Source organism: Cyanistes caeruleus, chromosome 2, assembly GCF_971803275.1.
Source record: "Cyanistes caeruleus chromosome 2, bCyaCae1.hap1.1, whole genome shotgun sequence".
NCBI lineage: Eukaryota > Metazoa > Chordata > Aves > Passeriformes > Paridae > Cyanistes > Cyanistes caeruleus.
Window position 1 is genome coordinate 120260144 of NC_141702.1, and position 21574 is coordinate 120281717.

Consider the following 21574-nt stretch of genomic DNA (forward strand, 5'->3'; position numbering starts at 1 on the left):
GCAGCGCTTGGTCACTGCTGTCCTCCTGTGGCGGTTTCCGTCATGGATGGCCCAGCACACGGCCTGGGGTTGTCCTAGATTGTGTCTAAACTGACGGAAAGTGCGTTTTACTGGGAAAAAAGTCTTCCCCGTGAGGGTGGTGAAGCACTGGAAGAGTTGCCCAGGGCAGCTGTGGCTGCCCCATCCCTGGAAGTGTTCCAGGCCAGGTTGGAGCAATCTGGGATAGGGGAAGGTGTCCGAACCCATGGCAAGGAACTGGATCGTGTTTAAGGTTCCTTCCCACCCAAATCATCCCGGAATTCCATGGTAAAGAACAATCAGAATCCGTGTAGAGTGATCTTTATAGAAACCAGGGATGTAAAAGGCAGGAAAGAGTGAGAATGAGCCCCCTTGTTTGCTAGACTCCTTCTCTGAAGGGAGGTGGGATGGAGATGGCTCCAGCCTTAGGCTCAATCTCCGTCAGAATTGGGAGTGTTCACCTGGAAAAGAAAAGCCTCCAGGAAAACCTTAGAGCCCCTTCCAGTGCCTGAAGGGGCTCCAGGAAATAAAGGAAGAAAGAATTCAGTGCTGACACTGCCTTTTTTTGTTGTTGTTATGTCTCCTTGAACTGGAACAAGGATGTTTGTCCCAGAAAAGCCCTGCCCTACTTCTGCATGGCCCTTTCTCCGGTCACATCTTGTTCATTTCCCTGGCATTTAGTACCAGCAATCCCTGTCCGTTATTCCCAACAATCCCTGTCCATTATTCCCAACAATCCCTGTCCGTTATTCCAAACAATCCCTGTCTGTTATTCCCAGCAATCCCTGTCCGTTATTCCCAGCAATCCCTGTCCGTTATTCCCAGCAATCCCTGTCCGTTATTCCCAACAATCCCTGTCCGTTATTCCCAGCAATCCCTGTCCATTATTTCCAACAATCCCTGCCCGTTATTCCCAGCAATCCCTGTCAGGTTCCACGGCTGGCCGTGTTTGAGACATGGACATTGGCCCAGAGCAGCTGTGGCTGTCCCATGCCTGGGAGTGCTCCAGACCAAGCTGAACAGAGTTTGGAGCACCCTGGGATAGTGGAAACAGGGGCAGACTGGATCATCTTTAAGGTCCCTCCCAACCCAAAACATTCTGGGATTCTGGAATTCTCTGATACAGTGCTTAAGAAACTTTGTGGGGGCTTCTGCAGCCACCCCCGAGCATGGGTACAACCCTCTTCCCAACATTCCACGTGCTCGTGACACAGATTAGCATAAATCTGTGTGAGCTGACTTATCCCAGCCAAAATCCCAGCTCCTGGCACACAGGAGGGGCTGCTCTGTCTGGAATTTTGGGGAGGGAGATTATGTCATCCCCTCTCCCTCCTGGGTGGGAGTTAAGGTTGGGAAAGACCTTTCGGATCATCCAGTCCAACCCTCAGCCATCACCACCACCACCACCACGTTCACCACTAAACCACGGCGTCAAGTGCCACATCCACTTGGCTTTTCTTGAACAATTCCAGGGATGATGACTCCAGCACTTCCCTGGGCAGCCTCTTGCAGTGCTTTACAGCCCTTTCTGTTCTCATGGGATTTGTGCCCCATCCCTGGACACTTCCAGGGATGAGACAGCCACAGATTCTCTGGACAACCTGTGCCTCCTCACCCTCACAGGGAAGGATTTCTTCCCAATATCCCATCTAACCCTCCTCTAAAACCTGTATGGAGTACCTGGGTGGGAACTGAAAGAGCAAATGATTTCTTTTCAAGACGTGAGTTTCACAATAATCAAAGAAGGGAGAAGCTGTGAATGAATCGAAAACATCCTGGGGTTCTTTGGTTTAAGTTGGGACAGAAGCACTTCTCAGAAAGGAGAAGCAGGATGGGAAAAGCCAATGTCCAACCTTTGCTTTTGCAAAATGATTTGCAGAGCAGGAGAAATTGTCCTGGGAAGGACCAGCTTGAGCCAAGGGACAGGATGTGCCCGGTAAGAGCCGCAGCGTGTCCCGGTGCCCAGAGCAGGCACAGCAAGAAAAAGGCATTTTAGTGGCATCACAAAATGTTCCATTTTCCTTGCAAATTGTTTGGGAGCTGCATCCTGTGCCTGGGGTTTAGCACTGAGCACAAACGGGCCAGCTGCCCTCAGCTAAGGACGTGTTGCCAAAGGAGTTTGGCATGTGAAAGAGCAGGAGCCCCTGCGAATCGAAATAAAAATAGGCCCAAAGAGGAAGCAGAAATAAAGGAACAATTTAGCAAAATGAAAATACAAACACAGAAATAACCAGGGGGGGGAAAAAACCCCTCAGCAAATAAAAGCCCACAAGTGTGATTGCCGAATGCCATTTCTGCTAAACAATCCGATTTCCCAAGGGTTGTGTTGACTCCGAGGCCTCCCAAAAGTCTGGTGAGGAAACGGAGTCGATGCCCTGGAGTGAAACTGCAAGAAAAGGGTCAGAGTCAGGCACCTGCATCGCTGGGATCCCACCGAGGGAGAGCTGAGGATCCCTGTGGAGAGGGTTAGAACTGCTCAGCTAGGCAGCAGAAGCCGTGAGGATAAGGATCTCTCCCCGTGGAGCAGCAGGAAAACAGGGACTCCTCCTTGCTGGGGATGATCGGATAACCTCGGATAGAGACTGGTTTCGCTGTTTCAGGGCCGACCCTGCCGCTCAGACAGGCAGCCTTTGTTTCCAGGAAAGGTTGTCCCTCCTTCCTTTGACATCAGGTGCCTTTTTCCCTGACCCCCAGGAGGAATTCTTAGGGCCAAATGCCAGCTGATTCCCAACCCCGGGCAGCGGGAATGGGGGATGCTGCTTGGGGAGATCTGGAGAGTCGGGGGCCAAAAGCCACGAGTGGTTTGTGTGGAAACCCGCCAGCAACTGTTGAGTTTGGGCTCTGAGGTTGGAAATCTGTCACCTGCTCCAAAAAAGGCCACTCCAGTATTCCATGTGCCGTGAGGAGCAGGAGCATGGCAGCGAGGTATCCAAGAGCCAGAGGGGTCAGACTGGCTCCTGCCAGCTGCTTCCAGGCTTTTCCTATCACTAACCTCGCCCGAGAGCTTCTCTTGTGATTTCTCCTCTCTGTTTTCTTCCTCCCTCTCCGTGCACCAGCCTCTTCCTCATGTCAGCTTGTGCCACAAACCCTCTGATCAGGAGCTGGAGCAGAACCCAACCTGCTGCAAAGCAATGACCCAAATCGGGGGATTTTTGGGAGCTGCTGAAATCCTCTTTATGCTCCTGCGTGTTCTTGTTTATTTTTTAAACTCCTCTTTTGCACAAGCTGCCTCTCTTCCTCACCCTGTGCTAGTGGGGCAACTGTATCCTGGTGCAAGTGCCATTCCCATTGGGCAGCCCACAAAGGCTTTTCCACCTCTTTGTTCCCAAAAATCACAGAGATTGGAGCGGTGAGGAATGCAGGCAGATCAAAGTGCACTCCTGCGGGAAAGGCTGACCACAAGTGACAGGGGTGGGACAAATGTCTGTCCCTGGGTGGATCCACAGGGAACGTGCCCAGCATCTGGAGGAATAGCAGTGCTTCTGGATTTGCACAGAAGATGCTCCAACTTCTTGCAGCAGTTCTAGTGGATTTTCCTTCTCCCCTTTCCTCGGGGCCTCCAACTCCATGAGCTCTTCCTTGGTTGCTGATGGCTTCAAGATGTGGGAAGACGGGAGGAAAATTCAATCCTTGTCACCAAAGCCTGGGAATGTGCAGTGAATAAGCAGCTTTGCAAGTCAGGGAAGTCTGGGAGTGATTTGTTGGGGTTTTTCCACTGAGCTTAAGAAGGTTTTTCTTCCCAGTTGGAAAAGACTTCGATCTGGATTAGGTATGGTTCTATTCTTTGGGAAGAGTGCAGCAGGCAGTGACTTGTGGCACGGGTTCAGGGAGCAAGAAAGGCTGGTGCAGAGAAATACCAGTGCCTTCCAGCCACATCATCAGCCTGCTGGTTCCCCAAATCCCAGTCCCTTCCCATGGAGGGGAAACACCTTGGTCCCAAACGTCCCCATGCAAGTGTTGGGGCAGGGGCTGAATATCCAGAACCTCCCCAGTTCCCTTCCTGTGCCACAGGAGATGTGTTCAGTTCGCCTTGCATCAGTGGCTCATGCTGGTTTCACCTGGGTCTTCCTCCTTTCCTCCCTTTTGTCCCCGTCCCCTCTTGTGCTGCTGCTGTGGGCCAGGTGAGAAGGAGCAGTGCCTTCAGCACAGCATTCCCGTGCTGGATGTGCCACATGGCAAGGGGGTGAGATCCCACAGGGTGAAGTGACTGCTCCTGCACCTGGGTGACAGCAGCAGAGCTGCAGGCTGGGGACGAGCGGCCGGGAGAGCTCCGAGGTGTGCGGTGGCTGAGGGCCAGCCCAGCTGTGCCCAGGTGCCCGAGGAGGCAATGGCAGCAGAGTGGCCACAGGATCAGGGCAGTGTCCATCCCCCTGTGTGACCGCAAATCCTGGGGGAAATTTTGGGCCTCGCATGAAAAGAAGGACTTTGAGGCGCTGGAGCGTATCCGGAGATGGGAATGGAGGTGGGGAAGGGTCTGGAGCACCAGGAGCAGCTGGGGGAGCTCAGCCTGGAGACAAGGAGGTTCAGGGGGACCTTGTCACTCTCTGCAAGTGTCTGAATCATGGAATGGTTGGGGTTGGAAGGACTCTAAAACTTTAAACCTAGACAAAGGCAGGGACACCTTCCACTGGCCCAAGTGGCTCCAAGCCCCATCCACCTTGGACACTGCCAGGAACGGGGCAGAGGAGGTTGTAGTCGGGTGAGAGTCGGTCTCTGCTCCCAGCTAACAAGTGACAGGACAAGAGCAATCTGCCTCAAGCTGTGGCAGGACAGGTTTAGGTTGGACACCGGGAAAACTCCTTCACAGGAAGGACCGTCCCGCCCTGCCCAGGGCAGTGGTGGATCCCGGCGGCGGAGGGGTGTAAAGCCCATGCGGCCCTTCCCGGCGGTGCTCGGCGGTGGCCCCGCAGTGCCGGGGGAGCGCTCTGGGCTCGGCAGCGCCGCTGCAGCCCGCTCCCTCCCCCGCCGGGAGGCGGGCCGGGCCGGGCCGGGCCGGGGCGGAGCGGTGGCGCTGCCGGCCCCGAGCGCGGCGGAGCGGAGCGGAGCGGAGCGTGTCCCGCTGCCGGGGCCGCTGCCGGCCCTGCGCCTGCTGCCTGCGCTGGGGGAGCGCTGCCCTGCCGGCCCCGGAGGCGGAGCGCTGAAACTCCGGGTGGCGGAGCTGTGCCGGTCCCGGTGGCGGAGCTGTGCCGGTCCCGGTGGCGGAGCTGTTCCAGTCCCGGTGGCGGAGCTGTTCCAGTCCCGGTGGCGGAGCTGTTCCAGTCCCGGTGGCGGAGCTGTGCCGGTCCCGGTGGCGGAGCGAGGCGGCGGCGCTGGCGGTGCCGGCGGGCGATGGGCGGCGGGCGCTGGGCGCTGCTCTGGGCGCTGCTGGCGGCCCTGCGCCCGCCCCGCGGAGGGGCCGGTGAGTCCGCGGCGGGCACGGAGCGAGCCGGGCATGGAGGGAGCCGGGCACGGAGGGAGCCGGGCATGGAGGGAGCGGGGCATGGAGGGAACCGGGCACGGCCCCGGGACGGGGGGCGGCGAGCGGAGCTCGGCCGGGCCGCCGGGAGCGCTTTCCCCGCGGGCTCTGGGATGGGCACCACGGGCACCCCGCGCGGGCCCGAGGAAAAGCTGAGCCTGGATCTCCCGCCGGGATCTGCCCGCATCGCCACCCGAGCGGGGCTGGCTGTGCTGGGACACAGGATCTGGCTGTGCTGGGACACAGGATCTGGCTGTGCCAGGACACAGGATCTGGCTGTGCCGGGACACAGGATCTGGCTGTGCCAGGACACAGGATCTGGCTGTGCTGGGACACAGGATCTGGCTGTGCCAGGACACAGGATCTGGCTGTACTGGTACATGGGATCTGGCTGTGCTGGTACATGGGATCTGGCTGTGCTGGTACATGGGATCTGGCTGTGCAGGGGCACGAGGTTTCTCTGTCCTCAAACACATAGTGTGGCTGTCCCGCGACACAGGATTTTATTGTCCTGGGACACAGGGTCTGGCTCTTCTGGGATGTGATTTGGATGTCCTGGGACATGGTTTGGCTGTCCCAGGACAAAGCTCTGCCTCTGCAGCGTGGTCTTGCCCCAGTTCTTCACTGCCTGATGTGCCTCTGCTTGCCAGGGACACCACGACAGGCAGGGACCACAAACTGTGGCAGATCAGTCTGGGATTTATCCCATTAGCCATGAGCCAGCTTCCCAGTAGTGATGCTGGGAAAAATCCTCAGGAATCCCCACGGTTTGTGGTGCTGTGGAGTGCAGGCAGTTTGGTGGCTCTTCAACCCCATTTGCAGAAAGAAATGAGGAGGTAAAGTAATTTTTGGACTTTCAAAAATCCTGTGATCAGGGCGGGAGACCTTTGGGAGCTGCTGGGGGAGCTCAGGGGTGCTGGGGGGTCTCGGAGTCGCTGTGCAGATGGAATTTAGCAGGGAAGGCGGGAATGTGAGTGTTTGCTTTGGGCAGGGAGGAGTTAAAAGTCCTGACTGTCACAGCAGGAGCCTGCAGCGAGGGGAACTCTCTGTGGATGGAACCGGGAATCCTGGGCTGGTTTGTACAAAAGGTGTTGGAGTAAGGAAAATCTCTTCGGATCCAGGTGTGAGCCTGGGGAAAATGAATTTCATACAATTGTAGAATTGTTTGGCTTGGGAAAGATCATCGAGTCCAACGTTAACCCGACACTTGCAGGTCTGCCACAGCTCCCAGGGGACAGGGAGGCTGGAAAACCCTCAGGCAGGGGCTCCTCATTCCTCCTGCTCAGCAGTGCCTGAGCAGAAGCTGCTGTCAGCAGGTGAATTACTGCCAGCAGCGGGAATTCCAGGGCCAGGGATGCAGGCAGCGTTTTGGCAGAGCTGGATGCATCATGACTGCAGTAAAAACCTTGTTTCAGTCGCAGGGTGCGCAGCTCCCCGCTTGTCGTCCTGCATCCCTAATGATGTATCCCGCCCGATTTTCCTGCTACAATTCCTCTCTCCAGGGAGGAAGGCACACAGGATCTGTGCAGCCAGATCTGCCTGTGCTGGCCCTGGAGTTTCACTGCAATTCCAGGTGTTCCAGGAGAGCGGCAGTGCCCTTGCGAGCGGTTTCATTTCCACGCCAGCTTTTGCCTCAGGCCTGGCTGTGGTTGGGAAGGGAGCTGCTCCTGCCCCCACGCAGGCACAACAGGCTTGCAGCTCCCTGGCTTTAGCCTGGGGCTTTAGAGCCAGCCGAACTGCTCTGGGCTCCAGCACGGGCTGTCCTGCCACCCAGCCCAAGGTGCCGTGAGGATATCCCCATCCCAAACTCGTGGGGTACCCAAAGGCAGCGCTGGAGATGAGGAATTCCTGCGCTCACATGAGTCAGAGTGCAAAGCATTTCATTCCCGGGCCAGCAAACACCTCTTCCCTCTTAATTAGCGTGAAAACAAGGCTGAGATCCTCCCTGCTCCTTGCCTTGAAGCTTGGAGCAGCCCGGGGGAGCAGAAACCATGGCAGGACACGAATGCATCCTCCCCAGCCAGGGGTGCGTGCTGGGGGAGCTGCTCCGGCCGGAGCCCTTGGAATGGAGCATGGAAGCAGCACTTGGAGCCTGGATTGTGCCAGGCAGGGAGCGGCTCCAGCCCCGCTGACTCCGGGAGCAGCAGGGGAGGGAAGGGAATTTGGGGTCTCTGCTTGTTTGTGTTTAGCAGATCCTTTGGGAGCTATCCCTGTCCCTGCAGCTCTGCACAGCTCCCACGGGCTCTGTTTGTGTCGGGATGGGGAGGCTCAGGCACGCAGGTTGGAAAAGCTGCGGCTCTTTTTGTTTGTTTGTTTTGTTTTTTTCCTGAAAGGGAAACCCATTGTGCTGCGGGAGAGGCAGGCAGAGCCTCCCCCTTCCCTCTGGAGTGAAAAACCCTGTCCTCCAGCAGCATTTCTCGAGGGTTAAAAATAGGGAGAGGTTTAGCAAAGGGATATATCCAACCTCAAAACTGGGCTGTGTTTCTTGGCTCCGGGAAAAACACGCCAGGCTCGTGCCCCATTACTCACAACGGTGATGACGTAGCTTTAAAAACTTGTTGTTTGATGTTTGAGGGCTAAAAACCTGCCCAAAAAACAAACTCGGCTGAGCTCAGGTTCAATGAAACCTGGGCTTTCTTTATCTTTTAAACTGCGAGTGGTTGATTGGCTTTTCTTTCTTGGAAAAAGGAATTAATTTAGGTGAAATTCCTGTCTGGCACAATGCCTCTGCTGGCTGAAAGGGAGATTTAGCACTCGGCTCGGGATTGCTGATGGCTGGGAAAGCCTCAGGAAGCTCAGAAATGGTCCGGGAAGACCAGCCTCCAACCCGGAGCATCCCCTAGATCTGGTCTCCTCAAAATCACACTGATTTTTGGAAGAGATTTAGGATTCCTTTCAGTGGAGCTGCTCTTCATCTCGGCCGTGGCTGGGAGAGGGGGGTGAAAATGCCATTCGGTGATTTGGAAGAGAGGGGGTACGAAATCCTCAAAAAGAGTTTTCCCTTGGGAAAAAATGCGGGAGAAGACCCTGGGGGAGCAACAGTGAGCAGCAGCTGGCTCCTAGACGCTGTCCAAAGGCATTTCTTCATCCGCCTGCAGCTCTTTTCCTGGGAAAGGCAGAGCAGTGCAGGCACTTAGCAGAAGTTGACTCAGAGCGTGTCCCGCTCTCCCTGCCCTGGGAAGGGACAGGCTCCTGGCAGAGCCTAAAATCAGCAAAATTCCAGCCGGGAGCTCTTCCTCTGCCCCAGCTGAAAATGCTTCGGATGAGGCCCCACAAGGGGTTTGCTGGAGTAAAGTCCCAAATTCCTGCTGCCCAGGGATCCTTTTATATTCCAGTCCCGGGGGTGTAATGCAGCAGGAACAGCTCCCAGAGAAACGTGGCTGAGTGTTTTCTTTAGCTTGGCCTGCCCCTGTTTGTTTTAAAAAGGGCTTTTTTGGAGGTGCTGCCCGTACAGAATCCTGGGACAATGTTTTGGGAAACAGGAATGATCTGCCTTTAATCATTCTCAGAAGCAGTGGGGTTGTTTTGCTGCGAGGTGTCCCAGATTTGCTGGTGGTGGTGCCACAGCCCAGGTGTTCCCTTGCAGAGGATGCTGATGGAGAAGGAGGTGTGAGGCTGTACCTGTCGGCGCATTCCCGGCGTTCCCAGCACCGGAGCACCAGGGAGGAGCCCGTGGGCCAGCTCAGCTTCAACCCCACCGTGCGACACGTGGTCATCAACGAGCACAAGGACGTCACCTTCAACTGCTCCATCAAAGTGCCTCAGGAGCTGCTCCGGCCCGATGCCCCGGGAATTTCCCTCTGGAAGGACGGCAGGGAGCTGCACGTGCTGGATCGCATCGCCAGCAGCCACTTTGAGATCCCTGACGAGGAGGAGGTGGCCATGACCTCCACCTTCAGGTGAGCGCTGCCGGAGCAGGTGGGAAGGAGGGGTGGCCCGAGGGCCGGCTCCCAGGGAAGGTGGGAAGCCACCAGGCCTGAGGGGGTGTCCGTCCTGTCCGGCAGCATCCTGGGCGCCCAGCGCTCGGATAACGGCTCCTACGTCTGCAAACTCAACGTCTCCGGCGTGGAGGTGGTGTCGGATCCCATCCTGGTGCAGCTGGAAGGTGAGCTGGAGCAGCTGTGGAGTTGTGTCCCGGCTCAGCGACCGGGGAGCTGGAAACGGGGAATCCTTCGCTTCCCTGTGTCCGTGCAGGTCTCCCGCACTTCATCCGCCAGCCCGAGCAGCTGAACGTCACCAGGAACAGCCCCTTCAACCTGACGTGCCAGGCCGTGGGACCTCCGGAGCCCGTGGAGATCTACTGGTTCCAGAACAACATCCAGCTCAACCACAAACCCCACATCTCCCCGTCGGTCCTGACCGTGCCAGGTGAGCGGGGAGCGTCGCTGCCGTGGAACGTCCCTGCTGGGAACGTGCCCTGTGCCATCCCAGAGCCTGTCCCTGCCAGGAGGGGCTGTTCCCAGCCCTGGGGAGGCAGGAAGCTCCATCCAACCCCCTCTGGCTGCTGCCAGAAATCCCCTTCCTTGGAAGAGGGATACTCAATCGGCTCGTTCCTGAGTGAGCAGCGGATTTTCCGCCAGCCTCTGGCTGTGCCAGTGGGAACCTGGCTGCTCTCCTGGGCCCCTGGAATGTTGGTTGGTGCCCACTTTGTGTCCCTGGAAGAGTTTGGGATGCCCCCTGTGCCCCTGTGCAGCTGGTGGGACACGGGGAGAAAGATCCTTGGTGTCCCATAAACCCCACTGGGGTATTGCTTGCTCTGCTGGTGAGGAGGAGGCCGGTGGTTAATTAGGAGCTGGGCTGTAATTGCCTGGCCTTGGCATGCAGTGGCCTTTAAAAGGCAGTGAAAGCCGGAAGAAGCGACTCACTCCTCTTGGACGGCCTCGCATCCGCCTGGCACCCGCTCGGTTGGGTCATCGGAGCTTCTCCCGGCCCGGGAGCCCCGGCACCCTGCGGCACGGGACAGGGATCCCAAAGCCGGGCTGGGCTCAGCCGGGCCGGGAGAATCCGGCCTCGGGAATTCCCAGCGCTCCCTCTCCGCCGTCAGCTGCGGGTCTGTGACCAGCACCGAATCATCTGACTGGGGCTCTTCTGCTTTCTGCCTTCCCCCTTTTGGAGGGAGAGCAGCCCCTTCCTCAGGGGCTTGTGCAAGGGACATCGCGTCCCCGCCGTGCACACCGTGCCGGGGGCAGCCGGAGCCTGGGTCACCCCCGGGCAGCGGAAGGGGCACGGGGGGGAAGTGAGACCGGGCTGGGAAAGGAAACCCTGGGTGTTTGCTGCTGGGGAGCTGCCGGGCTCGGGATGGTTTGGGATATCCAGGGGCTGTGTTTTCCCGGCAGGACTCAGCGAGCCGGCGCTGTTCAGCTGCGAGGCCCACAACAGCAAAGGCCTGACTGCATCCAGCCCGGGCCAGGTCAACATCAAAGGTCAGCTCCCACTGCTGTGTCCGAGTCTCCCCACATGCCAGCGCTCATCCCTCAGTCCTGGAATTAAAACCCAGTGGGATCCCGTTGTAATGTGCTCGTCCCGCTTTGGTCATCCCAGCACTGGGATGGGGGAGGGAGCACCAAAATCTAAACCTGAAAGCCAAGCTGTCAGCTTCAAAGTAGAATTTGGAAAGGCTGCATTGCTCCTTTCCTTCCTTCCTTCATAAGCAGGGCGGTGCTCCATAGGAATTTTCCATAGGAAACAGTGGAAATTGCTGACATTCCTGATGGGAGCCGCTCCGGCAAAGTGAGGAAGGTGTTCCCCAAAATAAATCGTGGCCTTTGAGCTGCCCAGAGTGGTCACAAATATAGAAACGGCCAAAATAGTCCTGAAAGTGACATTTTTGTGCTTCCCTATCCGGTGGTCCGGCACATCCGCAGAATTGGGATGTGGGGTCACAGGCCGAGCCCCGGGAGCCGCAGGGAAAAGCCACCACGCCGGGTTTGTGCTCAGGCTTCCCTGGCTTCTCCCTGCAGGAATTCCATCGGCTCCCGGCAGCGTGCGGGTCCTCAACAGGACAGCCCATGGAATCAGGATATCCTGGGAGCCGGGCTTTGATGCCTTCTCTGCCTTGAACAGCTGCAGTGTCCAGGTGAGCGCCCGGAATTCCCAGATCCCCACAGCTGCCCCGCAGGGATGCTCCGAGGCTTTGGTGGGGTTTGGCACGAGCTGCGCAGATTTCACGGAATCCTGGAATGATTTGGGCCGCAAGGACCTTAAAGATCATCCAGTTCCGACTCCTTTCCAGCACCTTCCTCTATCCCAGTTGCTCCAGCCTGGCCTTGGGCACTTCCAGGGATGGAGCAGCCATAGCCTCTCCGGGCAGCCCGTGCCACGGCCTCACAGGGAGTGTTTTATTCCCAATATTCCATCTATCCCTGCCCTCTGGCAGCGGGATGTCATTCCCCCTTGTCCTGTCACTCCACTCCCTTGTCCCAAGTCCCTCTCCAGCCATAAATTTACCCTGGAAAATCTCCACTCCAGCTGGGAGAGAGGCGACCTTTGAAGCCAGGTAAAAGTGAAAGGAATTTCGGGGAAGAAAGGTACCAGGGCTAATATTAGCGCCGTGTCCTGCTGCTGCCTCCCAGCCGGAGCTCGGGAAGCGGGGTGGAGAGCCAAGGAATTTCCTATGACTTAACATTCACGGTCTGTCCGTAGGAAATGGCCTTTGAAAGTGGAAAACAGGAGAGGGTTTCTGGCAAAAACACAGCTGTGACTCAGCCCTTTTGCTGCTGTCCCCTCGGATAATCCCTGGGCCCACCGAGCCAGTGACTCATTCCCGAGGGCTGCAGCTGGCCCACCTGCCAATTCCAACCATTACAGTTTGCAAACATCCCGATTTCCTTCCAGAACCCATGGATTTGATGGATTATCCTCAGAAGAGGGTTGAGGATCGGGCTGGGTGCTCAGGGTCCGGTCCCGGAGGCACCGTGTGTGTTCCTCTGCTCACTGCTCGCCTCCCTCAGAGCGTCTTGTGACAGCTTGGGGGTGGGGGTGGCATTCCCTGACTTTTTCAGGAGACAGGCAACCCCTCAGCTCCTTCCTGTAAGGAATGGGGAGCCGAGGGAAACCTGCCCTTCCAAATCCTGACTTTGGGAATGCTGCTTGGCTGGGAAGGGCGCGAGCAGGACGAGCATGTGTCTGCAGCAGCACCGGCCTTGCAGAGTCTTCCAAAGATCTACTTGGGCATTGCTGGGAATTTCTCCAGGAAAACCTGAGGATGGAAGGCTGTTCCTTTATAATTTGGCTGTAAAACAGATGCTGAGACCATCCTGGGATACCTTGGGGGGCTCTTTTGATTGAGCATAAGGATAGGTGTCCTGCCATCCCAAAATCCTGGCTGGAGGCTTTTCGCAGGCTTGGTTGGGTTGTCCTTGTTCTTGCTCTTCCCTCTTTCCTCCCTCTCTCCCAGTCCAGGTAGTGCTTCCCACAAAATGAGAGGTTTCCTGGAAAGCTGCGGTGCCTCTGTGGGGGCTCCACATCCATAAATTTGTCTCCCTGTGAAAAGCAGGACTTGTTTTTGGGATGTTGAATTCATCCGTGCTGCTAAATGTGACAAGGATGGGGCTTGGTCCCGTGACATCCCATGGAGATAAATCCCATTTTCCAGCCATGTGCGTTTTGTTTTTGGTTTTTTGGGATGTGGTTATTTTATCTGGGGCTCCTTCTGCTCCATGCCACAAGAAACAGCAAATCATCCCTCCCTCCTTCCCAACATCCCTGGAATGTTCCCAGCTCCACACCTGCTGGAGCCGTCTCCCCGTGCCCTGTGAATGTCCTGCCATGAGCTTTCCCTGCAGAGCTCAAATGGGAGGCAGGGCTCTGGATCCTGTTTTCCAACATCTCTCCCTGCAGGTTGTTGCTGACTAATCCCTGTTTTTGGGCTGATTTTCCAATTCAAGGTCCAGGAAGCTGTTCCGAGAGGCAACGGCTCCCTTCAGCCCTTCCACACCTCGGTGCCTCCCCACGTGTATCACATCCAGCAGCTGGAGCCCTTGGAAGAGTACAACATCCGTGTTTCCTGCGGGAATGAGGTCGGCTGGTCGGCATTCAGCCCCTGGATAACGGCCAGCACCACCGAGGGAGGTAGGAAACGGGGAGTGAGGACTGGGAAGGGTTTCCCTGCTTCAATCCCTCTGGATGAGAGGCAGCTCCGGAGCCCAGCTTGCTCCTGGGGTGGGAAAGGAAACATCCCCGTTTTCCATGGACTTTTCTGGTTGAGTTTTCCATCAGATTCCCGCTTCTCCTCACCTATTCTCCCAGCTTCCCTCACCTCCTTCCCCATGCATCCCCACAGCTCCCAGCACGCCGCCGCGGAACGTCACGGTGTTCTTCAACGAATCCAGCTCCTCGCTGGAGATCCGCTGGGAGAGACCATCCCTGGAGAGGATCCACGGGGAGCTCCAGGGCTACCACATCTGGTACAGGTGGCACAACTCCGAGGGCACGGTGAGTCACCAGGAAACGGGGAAGAACGGTTCAATCCTGGAAAAATTCCAAGCAGGGACGTCCGGATGGGTTTTGGTGCTTCCACGGATTCTTCTGGAGCTCATTTCTTTGCTGTCTTGGGCTCTCGTGTGGGCTTCAAACCCCTCCTGGCCTTGCATTCCCTGGATTTTGAGTTGTTCCTTACTCAGATGGGATTTATCCTGCTGTAACCCACAGCACAGAATTCCAGAGCTCGAGGAACATTTTGGCCCAAAGGCCTCTGTGTGAGTGCATGAAATCACCTGGCACACCCTGCTTGCCTTTTCTAGGATTTGGGAAGTAGCTGCAGGGATTTGCTAGGGCAAGGCTGGCCCGGGCTCTGGGCAAAAGATCCCCTCCAGAGCCTGTGGATAACAGCAGGAATGGATCCAGCTGTGCTCTGGCTTCCTCTGTGCCAGGCTGGAAATGGTGACTCATCCCCGTTTTTTTGTCGGATGCTGCACTTTCTGTTCTCCTTTTGCTCCTCCGTATAGATCCAGCCTGAATGAAGCCAGGGAAACAAAACCATGGTCTTGTGACTCGGAATAAAAGTGCTGACAGGAGCTGTCTCTCTCCAGCTAAAGGCCAAATCCAGGCCTTGCCCTTTAGGCCCTGGGAGATTCGTTGCTGTTGTTGTTGTTTGTTAGCTTTTGTCCTATTTCCCAGCTTATGGAGTGAAATTTTTTTCCAGTTCTCAATTTTTCCATGAGTCTGAGGCACGAGACTGGAGTTCTGACTCCTCAAAAAGCTCCTTCTAAGGCTGGACTCGACAATCTCAGCAGTCATTTCTGACCTCAGTGATCCTGTGAGAGCGATTCCGTGAAATAAAGTCCCTGCACAGGATAAATCTGGACTGCCCCAAAATAACCACCGGTTTTTTGCAGGATAAAGTCGGGAAGACGCCGGATTTCGGTGTCACAGGGCCACCTGCAGGCCTCTCCACAACCAGAAAATTCCCAAAAGTTGCTTTATTTTCCTCCTTGACCAGCAGTCCTTGTTGGAGCCAAAGCTGCCTGACTTGGGCCGGGAAGAAATTCCTCAACTACCACAAAACTCATAAAATCCCGCTAAATTTGGCAGATCAGGCCTGCTCTGTGCTCAGGGTCTGGTCTGTCCTCAGATGACACAGCAGGGCCCTGTAGGACAGGGAAGGATCCCAGTTTAGCCTGGTGATAGGGGAAGGATCCCATGTGGATACAAGGAGGAAAAAGGCAGGAATGTGGGAGCAGAGGTGACAGCAGCTCCTGCCACGGCCAGCAGGTGCCCACGCGTTCCCAGGGTGTTTCACATCCGTCTCCGTGGCTTTTTCGGGACAGGGAACAGAAAGTGGTTCCCTCTGAGCGGCTCTGATTCCCTCTCCTCACCCACTGATCCCCCTCGGCTCCTGCTTTTTCTGTGGGATCTGCAGGAAGGAGCCGGGTGCTGCTGGACACAGCAGCCTGCCAGATGTTTGGGCAGATGTTTTGCAGCTGGAAATCGGCAGGGAGCAGCACTTTCTCGGCTGGAAACAACCAGGAAAGGATGGAATTCACAGGGAAAGGCTGCTGTGATTTTACCAAGCCTCCTGCCATGGTACCAGCCGAGGAAATGCATAAAAAGTTGGAATATAATTAGCTGGACACAAAAACCGCAGGAGGAAGAAAACACCTGCCCCAGGATCTGCTTCCAGAGCACTTGGACAATCCCACCAGGAGCACAGGGATCAGCGGGTGCTGAGCCTCACGGGGCTCCCGTGGCCACAGCAAAGGCTGGGGGTCACAGTCCATGTCAGCAGAGCCTTTCCCTTCCGTGTCAGCTCCTCCCCTGCCTCTGTCCTGGCCCTGGCCGCTGCTGCTGTGGAGCGGAGAGGGCCAGAAAGGCTGGGATTGAACGGGAAGCGCCGCTCAGCTCCGCTCCCGATCCCATCCGGCCCTCGCACACAGGGCCATTCTTCTCCCTAAATAGCCGGGTGCTGCGCTTCCTCTGGGCTGGGAAAGCAAAGCAGCTCCAAAGGTTGCCAAGGGGACAACTCTCAGTAAATCCCCTGGTTTCCCTGCCTTCCCCAGGCCAGCAGTTTCTTGCTTTCCTCCCTGCAGCAGATTGTCTCGGAGGAGGCCCGGCTGAACGGCAGCGCGGCCGTGCTGCCCGTGGTGGCCACCAACGCCACCTGCTCCGTCCGCGTGGCCGCCGTCACCAAGGGGGGAGTGGGACCTTCCAGCGCTCCCGTGGAGATCTTCATCCCTGCCGGGGGTAAGGAGGTCCAGGAGGCCCTTTGGCATCTCAGCACCCTCCTTCCCATGCATTCCCCGTCAGCCGAGGATCCTGATGTGGGAGCAGCAAAGCCTCACTCCTCATTCCCTTTATTTCCCCCCGTGTAACCCTCTGGACTCCGCTGAGAACCCCTGGGAATTCCTGCCCCAAACCCCGGGTGCTGCAGCCTGACTCTTTCACCAGCTCCATTAACAGGATATTTTCTTAGGATTAATAACCTCAGCCCCCTCTTCGACTCCAGCCTCTGGGAATGCCGACTCCTTTGTCATAGCCCTGGGATTTATCTGCGGGACAATTGCCGTCGGAGTCCTCCTCTGCTTGTCCGTGGTCATCCAGAAACGATGCGTGGAGACAAAATACGGGTAAGGGGATGGGAAACAGGGCGGCTCCCAGCCCCTGCGGGGTTTGGGGACGAAGATTCTGTCCTGGGGAACAGATGTTGTTACCACAAATGACGTTTTTTGTGCCCGTGGTGAGGGACTACGTGGGTTTTTCCTTCCCCTCCCTTCCTTAGCTCAGCTTAGTTCACCTTTTGCTCACTACTCTTAATTTGAAAAGGGAAGTGAACTCGTGCAGCCTGGTGGGGGGAGGTGTTTTGGCACAGAAATGAGAGAGCAGAGGGTGTCACTGGTCACCAGAGGGTGATCTGGACCCAAGGGAGTGTCTGGAGCTGTATCAGGGGAGGTTAGGCTGGATTTTGGGAGAAGATCCTTCCCCCAGAGGGTGCTGGCACTGCCCAGACTCCCCAGGGAACGGGCAAGGCCCTGAGGCTGCCTGGAGCGTTTGGACAGCGCTGCCAGGGATGCCCAGGGTGAGATTTTGGGGTGTCTGTGCAGGGCCAGGAGCTGGACTGGACGATCCTGGTGGGTTCCTTTCAACTCCGTGGTTCTGTGGTTCCATAATATCCCATGTCCTGGAGAAACCCTCCTGCCTCATCCCACGCCCGGCTTCAATGGCCCAGCATTGTTTAAAAACACGGACAAAGGGCTGTTCTCTCCTGCAACAGCCCAGCGCTCCTCACTCATCCTCGTGACTTCCCAAGTGCTGTTTAACTGCCCCTGCTCCCACTTTGGAAGCTGGTACCAAGTGAGGGTCCCTTTCCTAACTGGTTATTGCCAGTCTTCCCCTGCTCTGCAGCATCCTGCCTTGGCTGTGTTTCCCAGAGCTGGACTCTGCAGGCCTCCAGCAGCATTCCTGCTCCTCGAGTAGGAATGAGTATCCTGCTTCCTCCCCAAAGGAGGAGTTCCTCCCGTGACTTGCTCCTTGATGCTTCAGTGGTGTTTGTGGAGCTGTTGTTTTGCCCAGACGTCGCAGGCGTGATCCAGGAAAAAGGAAATGGAACATGAATTTCCCCTTTTCCTGCGGATCCCCTGGGCTCCTGCCCCTGCCACACCGCCTCCTTCCACGTCCAGGCACAGCAGATGTGTTTGTGTTCCCTCAGGAATGCCTTCAGCAGGAACGACTCGGAGCTGGCAGTGAGCTACACTGCCAAGAAGTCCTACTGCCGGAGAGCCGTGGAGCTGAGCCGTAAGGACACGCTTCTCTCCCTCTGCGAGGGGCTGGAGGGGGAGCCTGGCGGCAGCTGCCTGAGCTGCTGTCCCCCTCTCCTGCAGTGGGAAGCCTGGGTGTCAGCAGGGAGCTCCAGCAGAAGCTGCAGGATGTTGTTGTGGACAGGAATGCCCTGAGCCTGGGAAAGGTCCTGGGAGAGGGTGAGTAAAGCTCCTGTCATCCCAACCTCCTGCCACGGGCAGGGGAGCTCTGTCAGCCCAGCTTGTCCTCCTGTCACAACGTGTGACAATTCCTCCTGTGAGGAATGAGCCTTTCAGCCTGGAGCACTCCAGATCTTGGGGATCTGGTGATGTCCTGGAAGGTGGTGCTTGGGATGAAGGGATTCCTTCTTCCCTGTGGTGCAGGGGAGTTCGGGTCCGTGATGGAGGGACGGCTCAGCCAGCCCGAGGGGCCCCCGCAGAAGGTGGCTGTGAAGACCATGAAGTGTGAGTTGTCTCCCTGCCCCACGGGACCTGACGTCTGTCCCACTGGACACCAACATTCCCAGTGCCCCTCTCAGGAGCGGCATCCTGCCACCGTTTGGGGGCTTTAAAGCCCTTCCTTTCTCTCTGCTTCCCAGTGGACAACTTTTCCCAAAGGGAGATCGAGGAGTTCCTCAGCGAGGCGGCATGCATGAAGGACTTTGACCATCCCAACGTCATCAAGCTCCTGGGTACCGTCCCTTGCCGCCCTCCAGCCGGGCTTTGGGTGGAGCTGGATCCCTTTTCCCAGGGCGCTGTGTGAGTTGTCCGTGTTTCCCAGGGGTGTGCATCGAGCTGAGCTCCCTGCAGGTGCCCAAGCCCATGGTGATCCTGCCCTTCATGAAATACGGGGACCTGCACAGCTTCCTGCTGCGCTCCCGCCTGGAAATGGCTCCCCAGGTAGGGAGCAGCGGGAGCAGAGGGTGGGGTGGGATCGAGGTGGGAGGGGAATCGCCCTCCGCAGCTCCTGCAGGCTCGTGGGTTAAGGAACGGCACGGTCTGAGGGACAGGAGCTGGTCTGCTGCCGTGGGCTCATCCCAGGATGGCAGCCCTGGACAGGGAAACCTTTTGGATCGACGCCGTGCAGCCCCCACCTTCCCTCCCCAGTTTGTGCCCCTGCAGACCCTGGTGAAGTTCATGGTGGACATCGCCCTGGGCATGGAATACCTGAGCAGTCGGAACTTCCTCCACAGGGACTTGGCAGCTCGGAACTGCATGTGAGACTTTTCCCCTGCTCCATCCCACGGGGCGCACCCTGTGTGTTTTCCCTCGGTCTGGAGTCACAGCCTGGCGCGTGTGGCTGTCCTGAGGCCGCGTGTGTGTCCCCAGGCTGCGGGATGACATGACGGTGTGCGTGGCAGACTTTGGCCTCTCCAAGAAGATCTACAGCGGCGATTACTACCGGCAGGGCCGCATCGCCAAGATGCCGGTCAAGTGGATCGCCCTCGAGTCCCTGGCTGACCGTGTCTACACCACCAAGAGCGATGTGGTGGGTCCCGGTGCCGCCGGGCCGAGCCGAGCCGCGCCGCGCTCCTGTCGCTCCCCGGAAGCGCGGGAGCCGTGGGAGCGGCCCTCGAGTGGGCCGCTGGCCTCCCAGCTCATTCCCGGGTTGGGGAGCGCCGCAGCTCTGCCCGTTGTCCCTCGGACGCCAGGCGGTGACCTTTCCCCGTGAAAAGGTTCATTCATCCCTCCTGGAAGGGTCCCCTGAGCCTCGGCCTCTCCCTTTGTGCCGGCAGTGGGCATTCGGCGTCACCATGTGGGAGATCGCCACGCGCGGGATGACGCCGTACCCGGGCGTGCAGAACCACGAGATCTACGAGTACCTCTTCCACGGGCAGCGCCTGAAGAAACCCGAGGATTGCCTGGATGAGCTGTGAGTCCCGGGATGCCAGCTGGGAAAATGGCTTTTCCTAGGAACGAGCCCCTCAATGGAAAGCCTGGAGCAGAGCGTGGGTCAGCATCTGCTGAACTCCAGGCAAAAAAATCCCAACAAATGTCCTGAGGGAAACAACGGCTTTGTGGGGCTGGCAAGGTCACCAGGAGCAGTCAGTGATGGGACTTGTTAGTATTTCAGTTCTTGAGTTTTGGGTTTGGTTTGGCCGAAAGGTCCTGGCTGGTGATGCTCCTCTTTGTCCCACAAAACTCCCTCTAGGGCCCTTCCTTGCCTCAAATCTGTAAATCTGTGTCCCCCTGGAAAAGGGAAACGCAGAACACACAAACCTTTGGATTTCTGAGCAGCTCAGCAAAGGCCTTTCTTCCAAACTTCTTTCCTGAGTTTCTCCCCCAGTGCCATTAGAACTAAAAAATGCTTTAACCCCCCATGGCCGAGAGCTCTGAATCCCAAGCGGATAAACAAAGTCAAACATTTCCTAAAAGGCTCCTCTCCACTGCCTGTTCCTGAAGGAAGCAGTGCAGGAACCTCTAAGAGTTGGGCCTGCTGGAGGGCAGAGAGGCTGGCAGGGATGTTCTGGGAGCTTCCAGGGCTCCCTGACATCCACACACAGGGCTGGGATGTTCCCAGGGAACAGATCCCAGGGAACAGATCCCAGGGCTGCACTGGAACACTTCTCACATTCTAACAGCAGCTTGGGCTGATAAATCCATGCCCTTGGGAAACAGCCAGAGCAGAGAGAGTTGGTTTCACTCTTGATTTGATGGGAATTTCAAGGCTTGCCCAGCTTGGAGGGAAGCTGGGAATTGGCCCCCATACCTGCCCTGATCCAGAGAAGTGCAGGCTGCCTGGAGAAGCTGTGGCTGCTCCATCCCTGGAAGTGTTCAAGGACAGCTTGGAGCAGCCTGGGATGCTGGGAGGTGCCCCTGCCCATGGCAGCAGGGTGGGACTGGATGATCTCCAAGGTCCCTTCCAAACCAGACCATCCTGGGATGCCGGGATCCTCTGTCAGCCGCACTCCTCTCCCGGTTTCCAGGTACGAAATAATGTCCGAGTGCTGGAGAGCCGACCCCGCCACCCGCCCCACCTTCTCCCAGCTCAAAGGCCAGCTGGAGAAGCTGCTGGAAAACCTGCCCAGCGCCAAAGCCTGCGGGGACATCATCTACATCAACACCGGCCTTCCCGAGCAGAGCCCGGACTCCACGCAGGATTCGGGCTTCCCGCAAGCGGACTCGGATTTGGACGCCGCGGAGGCGTCGGAGCCCGGCTCGCCCGGCGCGGAGGCGGCGCTGGTGGCCGTGGATGTGCATCCCGGCGAGGCGTGGGACGCCAGGTACGTGGTGGAGGAGCAGCTCGGTGGCCCCGTGGAGGAGCCCTACGTGCCGCTGCTTCCCTGCCGGGGCTCGGAGGCGGGCAGCCGATGGAGCCAGGCCGGCACTTTGCCGGTGTCGGAGCGGCCGCGGGCCGGGAGCCGCGGGGAGGACTCGGAAGCGCCGCTGGGAGCGGTGTGAGCGGCAAGGACACAGAGGGAATATTTTAATAAACGCTCGTCTCTTTTATTTATTATCTCCTGCACGGTTTTGCTGGCTCTCCCCGGGAGCTCGTCCCTGGGCTGAAGTCCCGGGGGTTTGGAATTAACAGTGGAATTATTTTGCTGTAATTATTCATCTTTTCCAAAAGGAGCAGGGCAGGGTGGGGCGGGTGGTGCTGAGGGGGCAGCTGGCCTTGCAGGGCCCGCTGTTTTCCCCCTTTTTCATGGCCTGTTAAGGTCTGTGGGACGGGCAGCCCCCGGGATGGTGAGGGCTCCAGCTCTACAGAGCCCGCTGGGGGATTTGACACTCAGGAGATCCCCACGGGAAACAGCGGGTGCTCCCACATTCCCTTCTCCCGGCCGGCTTTCCATCCATCCCGTCCCCGTGCCGAGGAACCACGGCTCCTGCTGCAACGCCAGGAAAACGGGAGCCTGAGGGGGTCCCGGGA

General features: G+C 57.5%; 1 protein-coding gene across 9 annotated transcripts; it reads left to right on the forward strand.

Annotated features, from left to right (window-relative positions):
- Positions 1-1351: 1351 nt before the first annotated feature.
- Positions 1352-21153, forward strand: MERTK (MER proto-oncogene, tyrosine kinase). 9 transcript variants are annotated; one of them, XM_086879322.1, is made up of 19 exons: positions 1352-2663; positions 9060-9372; positions 9478-9578; positions 9668-9841; positions 10810-10896; positions 11434-11549; positions 13360-13543; positions 13755-13906; positions 16000-16153; positions 16383-16536; positions 17616-17701; positions 17788-17883; positions 18088-18168; positions 18303-18395; positions 18485-18603; positions 18811-18920; positions 19033-19192; positions 19440-19576; positions 20631-21153. In XM_086879322.1, the coding sequence occupies exons 2-19, from the start codon at positions 9356-9358 to the stop codon at positions 21103-21105; spliced, it is 2496 nt and encodes an 831-aa protein (XP_086735448.1). In that variant the 5' UTR covers positions 1352-2663; positions 9060-9355; the 3' UTR covers positions 21106-21153. The 9 variants fall into 9 exon arrangements, with proteins under 9 accessions (XP_086735448.1, XP_086735449.1, XP_086735444.1 ...); XM_086879323.1 differs by lacking the exon at positions 1352-2663 and adding an exon at positions 3486-3787 and having other exon boundaries at positions 16003-16153; positions 16416-16536; XM_086879318.1 differs by lacking the exon at positions 1352-2663 and adding an exon at positions 3672-3787.
- Positions 21154-21574: the final 421 nt, after the last annotated feature.

Coding starts and splice junctions, on each gene's coding strand:
- MERTK (XM_086879314.1), top strand. CDS start 5,347: ATGGGCGGCGGGCGCTGGGCGCTGCTCTGGGCGCTGCTGGCGGCCCTG. Junction 9,579..9,667: donor CATCCTGGTGCAGCTGGAAG/GTGAGCTGGAGC, acceptor GTGTCCGTGCAG/GTCTCCCGCACTTCATCCGC. Junction 16,537..17,615: donor TGCGTGGAGACAAAATACGG/GTAAGGGGATGG, acceptor GTGTTCCCTCAG/GAATGCCTTCAGCAGGAACG.